Source organism: Hordeum vulgare, chromosome 1H (assembly GCF_904849725.1).
Source record: "Hordeum vulgare subsp. vulgare chromosome 1H, MorexV3_pseudomolecules_assembly, whole genome shotgun sequence".
Classification (NCBI taxonomy): domain Eukaryota; kingdom Viridiplantae; phylum Streptophyta; class Magnoliopsida; order Poales; family Poaceae; genus Hordeum; species Hordeum vulgare.
Genome location: NC_058518.1, coordinates 359,036,911 through 359,046,277, shown reverse-complemented (window position 1 = coordinate 359,046,277; position 9,367 = coordinate 359,036,911). Strand labels below are relative to the sequence as shown.

Below are 9,367 nucleotides of genomic sequence, written 5' to 3'. Positions count from 1 at the left end.
GACTAGGTTTATTAAAGAAAAATATTCTCTTCTCTTCGGCGGGATTTCTCGAAGTCGTCTCCTCATTGGAATTAATTCTTACTCTGCATTCTCAAGGTATTTCTCTTCGTATTTTTTTATACTCCCGTAGTTTATTATTTCTAGACTAGTATTCCTACACTAGTATACGGTAGAGTAATTAGATATATTAATTAGTCTTCGTACTTCCACATTAGTAATAGAATTCTTTTAGACGTGGCACTTTTATTCCGTAAAACAGCTTGACCCTGATTTTTTAAATAGCCATAACTTTTTACTCGTTTATCCGAATTAGATGAAACCAATGCCTAGAGTTTCGTCTTGATCCCACCTATCCTGTGAACCTATCATATCAACTTTTTGAAATTTTCAAATTTTGAAATTTGTTCATATTCATATTCAGACTTCTTTTGATCATATCCTTTTTATCCATAGCTCCGTTTTAGATGAATTCAATTGCGCCGGATTCGTATCAATGTAATCTTCCGTTTGTATCATTAGTTTTTACTTTTCAACTTATAATTTTGATCAAATCAGATTTATCTATTAGTGCCCAAAAGTGTTCACATCGTTCTAAGCCGATTCAATGTTATATTGAAGTATTTGTATCTTTTGATCCGCTAGTTCAAATCTAGTAATTCTTTTTTCTACACGCTCATATTGATCTCCTATTTCCAGTAGCATCATTAGTTTCGACCTTTGAACCTTACAAATTTGAGCGACTCAAATTTGTATTCGAACATTCATTTGATCTTATCTTGCAAATCGTACCACCTTTTCAATTGATTCCTTTTACCCCTAAACACTCATGTCATATATTTTTGTACGTAACCATCGTACTTCAGTTCAAATTCTCTTGACCTTTTGAATGCAAATTCAATTCATACTTCAATTCGCTATAACTTGCGTTGTAGTGCTCCATTTCAAGAAATTCTTTCTACAAATAAATTCGTATGTCTTATACTATTTGTCAAATAACATTCATGTTGTTCTCCCAATATTTTTGATCATCTCCCATAGTGTATACAAGTCGAGCTTATATAGCACTAGTTCATCGTCCATTACCTCTTTTGATCTCATTCATGCACCTTCACTTTACAACACACTTAGGCCCTTTTTATTAAACCTTAGTACGTTGTTATTTTGCACCAAGACATGCTTTGTTCTTATGTTCTCTTGGTTCTTCCTTTTTGGCATGAATGTTTATTGAATGCTATTCATTTATGATAGATTGCTCGGAGTGTGGCGAGTAGAATTATCAGGATTTTGAGAGCGTCTATCTTCATCAAGTAATACCAGGCAAGTCATTTGATCATGTATGACCTATGTTTTATGCATCGTAGTTCTACCATCCTATGCCCAATTGCATGCTGAGTAGGTACTTGGAAATTATGGTTACATATTGTAGTATCATGTGGTAGGCACCCAACAACCCCGTTACTTGGCCCGGGACGACAAATTTCATATTGCTATGCTTGAGTAGACGGAATTTTGGTTGAGAGTTTACCACGAGTGATGCGAGAATAATTTAATAACCAAGACCGGTTAAGTCAAGACTTTTCAAGACCTCGTGATGCAATGCAATTCTGGGTGAAGGACGGTTGATCGCCTCCCTGGAGAAACCTGTGGATGACCCGGGATGCTGGAGACGGCCATGACATCTTGCGGAAAGCTTCACCCAGGCTCAAAGAGACGGACGGATATTTTCAAGACCCTAGGCTTACCTGCACAGCCACAAGTCATTATGGGCTCTGGCTTGGTTGGACAACGCGACGACTCTGGACAGGCGGTGCTAGCAGATGTAGAAGAACGGTAGGATTGGATGGGCACCGACAGGGATTCTGAGGGACCCGTTGAAAGACCATGTTTTGATCATCCGGTCTTCAAACACCCTGAAGTGCGAGTACATACATGGAGGCGATCAAGTCTTGTGGGGAACGTGTGCCAAACTCTGCAGAGTACTCAAACCTAATCGATTAGCCGTGTCCACGGTCATGGACAACTTGAGCCAAAGGAACTGAAGTTATCTGGAATTCTCAACACCATTACATATATTTGGTGAGGGTAATATTGATAACTTGGGTATGAGAACTGGTTGGCGGAACCATTTCATTAACAACCAACATCGTAGTAATATTTTTCTTTTAGCCCCTCTTGTTGTAGGAGAAAACTTGCTTTTCGCCAAAAACTTATAGCCCCACCTGCCATATATGCATGTAGAATAGATGATTATTATTTTACCCCCTCTCTTATGTGACTTGCCAGCATATTCAATATGCTGACCTACACGGCTGCAACGTATCATGTTGCAGATATTTTTCTTCGACGAGTAAGAGTACGATTCAGGGTTACAGTCTACACTCAACTTGTCGTTGGTGTTTATTGGGACTCCACTCCCTTGACTGCTTCCGCTGAGATATTTAAGGTATATATATATATGTTTTACGCTATTTCCATGTGATTGCACTTTGATATATACATTGATGTACTGTGTGTGCCAGCATACTGATCCAGGGATGGCACAGATACACAGAGGCTTGACTCGTCTTGAGTCGGGTCGCTACACATAAGTTTTTCTGTGGTAATTAATTATTTTTCATTAAATATTAATTGGTTTATTTTGATTTTGTATTTCATAATTTTATACACATATGGATTTTTGCATACGGTCTAATCAGTATCTCATCTCCAAGATTTAAAATGCTACGACGAACAGAAACAACAATATATTGCTCTCCAAGCATGTTTCCTGAGTCGACATATGTTATATATTTATTCACTAAAGTTCCTTTGGCCATGACTTTACTTTTGTTTCTCGAGTTTATCGGAAACAATTACTTTAATTTTGCCGTATTATTTTAGGAAAAAACACTTATTTCAGTAAGAATACATGTGAATGGACACACTAATCAGGGAATATAATTTATAGGTCTTTATCATGTATAAGAAATGCACTAAATCATCAACCTTATTATGTACATATTGATTCTATCTGGTTCGTAGTTGTACCATGGACACTTTAAACTAAACTTTTTTCTATTCCAGCTCCAGGATTTTACATGGTGCAACTGCTCAACCATCAGTGATATTATTACCATGAAAAAGAGGCAAACTCGTCTTATCATGTACTTTTCCATGATTATCCCATTTTTGTTGCATTACAGTTACTTGCTTCTGCTGCTGCTACTAGTTCATGAGTAGCATTTATTCTTTTGTGAAACTAGTATTAGCAGTTTTTGAAAATAAATAATATTATCACATGTATTACCAAAATCTTGGAAATAATTATTTCCATCATGATATCATGTTGCTTGTAGAAAAACAACAGCACGCAAATACCCTACTTGTACAAAACAGGACACCGCATTTCTTCTGATCTGTGGTTTAAATATGCCTGGCTAGTGATCTGCTCATCTTTATGTGGTTCATTCTGCACCTTGATTAGCCCTATCAAACTTTTCAATGTGTGACTCTACAGTTGAGGTTCCTTTCAATTGTAAGTACACTTGTACAGAACATAGGCATTGTTTAATAATGAAGCAAAAATTTCTATACACGCAGACATTGTTTGGTAACTTACCAGTGACGCGTTCATGTCATAAAGATGATCTGGTCTAACCCTCTTTGGTTTTTGCACAATTTCTAGTATGCAATTCCTGTGACTTATGATGAACAATTGGGTATCAGAAAAAACAAGCGCTAACTTACTAGTGAATAAACTTTTGCATCACCTGCATAACCTTCTGTGGAGCATCCACATTGTTAGGGGATTCTTCACGTGGTAGGTCAACCTGAAACAACTATTCTACTGAAATCAACCTGAAACAAGAACATGATAATATTATATTAATACCCATACTTTTATCTTCGTAGAAAGAGATGTTGTTCATATGTCAACTTCATCACTTCCCACGGCTACAGTTTTATTTCTCCATTCCCCTTTGCTTCATGAACGAATGCATCATACTCATCTCTCCAGTCTTCTGCATTATCCTGGACATTATATATTTGCCAAAGAAATGTCAAAATTATAAATTATTCAACAAGATAATGAAGTTATGTTCTTACTAGCACTGAATTATGTCAAAATTATAAATTATAGATGTGCATATAAACATATGTCAAGGTCATGCATTGCACTGAATTATGTAATAAACAACTAAACCATGTGAGATCAAATAGGAAAAAAATCTGAAAGTAGCAGAAAATTGCATACATACAACTTGAGCTATGTTCTTACTAGCATGCAAGGAATGTAGGGCAACCACATAGAATGTCCGCATTTTTCAACATTAGCTATACTAGGCAATAAGAAAACAGGAAATTCAACCTTTTGTTTCTTACCTAATAATACTAACAATCGGGGATTATCATCTCTTTGTAGGTTGAAGCCAAATAGCTTATTTATATGTTCCACAACACATTCAGTTTCCTTCACAACCACTTCAGGGCCTTTGGCTATTATAAATGCCCATCAGTTTTTAACAGTACGATCTAAGTTTTTGAAAACATAATTATACAAAGAAGGATCTAGATATGGTAGAAAGATAAGGTGCGCACAGTAAAGAAATTTGTGAAATTCAGAAAGGAATTTCTGAATATTACAGTATATATCAGGGTTAGGGGTACTGAGATTGCATGATTGAACTATGTTGTATAGTGTATAGTGAAACAAATGGTACGCTAGAGTGATCGGCATGTCTGCGCGCACCTGTTGTTTGAACTATGTTTAGTGTATATCGCCATCTATTTCAGTTGTGAGAGGATCATAGGAACAAAATGTGTTGGGTGAAAATATGGATGTACAAATTGCATCATTTCGTTGTACAAGTTAACTAAAACCACGAAATCTCTGCAATGTGTGTGGCTCTTGGCTATATACTAGCTTTTCATCTGACTTAACTTGTTGACAGTATAAATCAGTAGTTTCTTGTGTAGAAAAAATGCCACCTGACTTCACATTACTAGTGTGTCACTGTCAAATTACTAGTCATGGATGATTGCAGTTTAACGTTGCCTCTGCCAAAACACCTTTGATCCCTTCTGTAACCGAACAGAGTGTGAATGGGAAGATTATATAGGGATTAGAAACTGAAACCCGATGGGGAATAGACTAGCAGGACTGCAGGAGGGGTTAACCTGAAACCATAAATGTTGACGGCCCTTGGGGAATCAAACCCCAAGAAGCAAACATGCCCTAAACGAACTTCACCGATTTAATGCTAAAACTATAAAGGAGATGGGATTCAAGGAATCACGTGCTTGACGGAGCGGAAATCTGAAGGTGTTGGATGGTGTTGAGGCTGCTTGTGGACAGTGTAGCGACGCAACACATGGCGGAGATTCGAGCAGAGGACGGCGCCGACATGGATTCAACTTAGTGAAGGTGAAGATGACTTCCGTGAGGAGGCACGGCTTGGCGAAGGTGAGGAAGACGGACGCCAACAGAGCTCCAACTGGCAAGACGCCGACGTAGGAGAAAGGGAAGCACCAGCGGAGGCCGAAGCTGGCGGCAGAGATCAGCACTTGGGTGAGGCCGCATCTACACCGTACGTGGGAATGGGCGGCGCACGAGGTGGGCTGGTGCACGCGTAGATTGGAACAGATCCGGAGGTGGGAGATGGTGGCGTGGGTTGGGGAAAAGATGCGGCAGGATTATGTGGAGCGAAAATAATACTCCCTCCGTCCGGAAATACTTGTCCTAGAAATGGATGTATCTAGACTTGTTTTAGTTATAGATATATCCATTTTATTCATTTATAGGACAAGTATTTCTGGACGGAGGGAGTACAACAGAAACGCGGGAAGCCTAGGCGGTAAACCAAAAAAAATAAGAATCCCAAATTTTATAAATAAACAAAGTTTGGGTGCGCCAAATTTTTAGCTTTTTTAATCATTAATAGTACAAATGCCCGTGCGTTGCACAGAGTAGAAAAAGTTGCAGAACCTATTTATTTTACCATTAAATGTTAAATCATCTTGACCCTTTTTTAAATAAAAGAACATTCTTGATCAATTATCACACAGGATGGTTTCATAGATACACCTCATTGCAAGCAATGCCCATCATGATCTATCTATTCAGTTCATATAAAAAGAAAAAAGAAAAAAGAAAAAAAGAAGATCTATCAATTCCTTGGGTAAGGTCGCATTTCTAACATTACGTTCGTATGATGTAATCCAAACTTTGTACATGTACGTACATGTTAGATTAGACACAAGCGCACACTTTTCTTACAAGAATCTAATGATCTAAAACATCTTGTCCAAGATTCTCACTGTAGAACAAAAAAATTTAGCGAGTGTGAGATGCAGAGTAGTGTAATTAACATGGCTGGATGGAGGGTGCATGGTGGAGCCACGACAACGGCGAGCTCCTGCTGGTGTACGAGTACATGTCGAACGGCAGCCTGGACCAGCACCTGTTCAGCTCGGCGCCGGGGTCTCGGCCGGGGCAGGCGCTCGGGTGGGAGCTCCGATACAGCATCGTGCAGGGCGTGGCGTCGGCGCTGCACTACCTGCACGACCAGTTCGACCAGCGCATCGTGCACCGCGACCTCAAGGCCTCCAACATCATGCTCGACGCCGCCTTCACCGCGCGCCTCGGCGACTTCGGCCTGGCCCGTGCCTTCGAGACGGACAAGACCTCCTACATGGAGGAGGCCGGCGGCGGTGTGCACGGCACCGTCGGCTACATCGCCCCGAGTGCTTTCACACCGAGAAGGCCACGCGCGAGTCCGACGTCTACACCTTCGCTGCCGTCATCCTCGAGGTGGTCTGCAGTCGCCGCCCGCGCTACGACATCGATGGCTTCCACTTCCTCGTCGACTGGGTGTGGCGCCTCCACCGCGATAGCCGCGCACTCGAGGCCGTCGACCCCGGCCTCGACGGCGCCTTCGACAAGGACGACGCCGAGCGCCTGCTCATGCTGGGCCTAGCATGCAGCCACCCGACGCCCGCCGAGCGGCCCAAGGCGCAGGTCATCTCGTAGATCCTGCTGCGCTCCATTCCCACGCCCGCGGTGCCGCCGTTCAAGCCATCCTTCCTGTGGCCGGCGACAGACGGAGGGTTCGACACCATGTCGACGACGGCGGGGTCGACGTCAAGCACGGTTGTGACATCCACGTCCACGTGGAGCGGCAACTTCGCGAGGGGCAGCCAGAACCACGCACCGGGGCCGGAGCAGGGCGTGAACTACAGGTGCGTGGGAAAGAGGAAGGGGATCTGGCGTGATGTGTTTGTTTAATGGACTGCAGTTGAATTCCAAAAACTACAGGGGCGTTTCTACAAAAACGAAACATTTTTCTGTTTGTATCACTTAAAAACGTACCGCGGGTTGAATACCGAAAAGTCGAAGGGTGTTTTTGCAAAAATGTTGCGACGGACGACAGAAACGCTGCGTGCTTTATTATTAGGGAAGATTAATAGGTAAAGATAAAGCTTTTTAAAAATATAGTAAAAAAGGAAGCAGGCGGGCCGGCCCAATGGGCCAGCGTAATGTCACCAACTCATCATATAGTTGTAGCGTTGGGTAATCTTTCTTATCATTAGCATCGCCACTCCATCCATCGTACGGTAGGCGCGAAGGGATAACATCCGTTCCATCCTCGCGTGCGGCTGCTCCGGCCATGGCATCCACCACCTCCTCCCCCCTCAGCGCCATCCTCCAGCGCTTCCCGCTACTGGCGCCCCGCCCAGCCTCCCGCCGGCCCCCCACCACCCGCCGCGCCGTCGCCAACAAGATCTCCTGCATCGGATGGGTACGTACGAATACCATCACCAACGCTTGATTGACTGCCCCGGTGCTTTGCTAACCGACGCGCTCGCTCGGGGACGCACACAGGACCCGGAGGGCATCCTGGCGTCGCCGCAGCTGGGCCACATCGCGCGGTTCGAGTTCCGGCACCGCCTCGACAGCGCCGCCGACGCACGCGCTACCTTCGACCTCCAGGTCAAGGAGGAGCAGGAGCGCCGCCGCAAGGAGCGCGAGGTAATCCATATTCATTCCGTCCGTCGAGCATGGCCTGAGCTGAGCTGACACCTGACAAGATGATGCTAACAATGGCGGCGTGGTAGAAGGCGCGGGTGATACCTGAGCCGGACATCGGGCTGGTGGAGTTCTTCCTGGACACAGACGCGCGGGAGATCGAGATCGAGATCGGCAGGCTCCGCCCCAGGCTCAACAAGGCCTTCTTCGAACACATCCAGCGGGAGGTCGCGCAGATCAAGTTCGTCGTCACTAGGACAACGGTGTGCACCAACTTGAGCTCCCTGCTTCCTCTGCTCTGTGTGTCAAAACTTCTTCCCACTAATTGAGCTAGTGGAGTTCGTAGTCGACTGGCGCACCGACGCATCACCGGATCGAGCGTCGCCGAGGTGGGTCGCCTCCTAGCGGCTAAGATCGGGAGGCAAGGGAGAGTTCGTGCGTGTGGACCGCGGTTGAATGCTGGAAACTACAGGGGGAGTTTTAGAAAATAGCCTGAACGAAACGTTTTGTAACTTACAAAAGGATCGCGGGTTGATTTTCAAGAAGCAGAGGGGCCTTTTTGCAAAAAAGCCGACGACGTACGGCAGAAGCGCTCTGGGCTTTATTATTATGGGAGATTAAAATAAATGGTAAATACGAGCCCCTAATAACGGTTCGATCTACTATAAATAGATTTTTTGTTGTAAATCAATAGTATAAGACCTTTTAAACTTTTTTTGATTCATTTGCTTATAGATGCATTTTAGTATATTTGTTTACTCCTTTAAATTTGTATGTAGTTCATATTAAAATATTTTAAACATGTTATATTTGTGTATGGATGGAGTATTTTTAGGAGTTTCACAAGCAAACCTACCCAACATCGGTAAGTAACTAAACGATGCCCCACGAGTTGCGGCACAAACCTTGTTAAAAATGTATGGATAAGTGGTAGAAGACTAAAATTAATGCAAAAACAAATATAAAAAAAATTCTTGCATGACTTAATTCCCTGGGAAAAAATAATGCATGAGGTGGTATGTTTTGCATGAAGAGATTAATGGAAAAAGTAACTTATGACTTCATGCATGACTTGATGATGTGGCACTGTTGCATGAAGAGAAAAATTAGCTAGTGGGTTGTAACTATTTAAGAATAGAGTATGTATAGGGCATGCCTCTCGCCCCGCTACTCATAGTGATTCTATTTCTGCCATTGGTAGTCTGTTTTGGAGTAGTGGCGGCGGGGGAGCTCCAATTGGGATGAGCGGTGTCGAGCCGCAAAGGAGCTCTAGCTTGCGGCAACGACTTTGAGCAGCATGGGAGCAAAATCGAGCCACAATGGTGTTCGGGACGGGGCGAGCGTAGGTTGAGGCTGACCGAC

General features: G+C 43.3%; 1 protein-coding gene and 1 pseudogene across 1 annotated transcript; both read left to right on the top strand.

The window, feature by feature from the left end:
• Positions 1 to 6,356: 6,356 nt before the first annotated feature.
• LOC123399204 lies at positions 6,357 to 7,009 on the top strand (annotated as a pseudogene).
• A 637-nt stretch (positions 7,010 to 7,646) lies between these two features.
• Positions 7,647 to 8,334, top strand: LOC123399193. The gene is made up of 3 exons (XM_045093629.1): positions 7,647 to 7,778; positions 7,862 to 8,008; positions 8,098 to 8,334. The coding sequence occupies exons 1-3, from the start codon at positions 7,647 to 7,649 to the stop codon at positions 8,332 to 8,334; spliced, it is 516 nt and encodes a 171-aa protein (XP_044949564.1).
• The last annotated feature ends 1,033 nt before the right edge of the window (positions 8,335 to 9,367 follow it).

Bases quoted from the DNA above. Each gene is read 5' to 3' on its own strand.
- LOC123399193 (XM_045093629.1), top strand. From the start codon at position 7,647: ATGGCATCCACCACCTCCTCCCCCCTCAGCGCCATCCTCCAGCGCTTC. The intron at 7,779-7,861 runs GTACGTACGAAT...GGACGCACACAG, and splicing joins AGATCTCCTGCATCGGATGG to GACCCGGAGGGCATCCTGGC. The intron at 8,009-8,097 runs GTAATCCATATT...GCGTGGTAGAAG, and splicing joins GCCGCCGCAAGGAGCGCGAG to GCGCGGGTGATACCTGAGCC.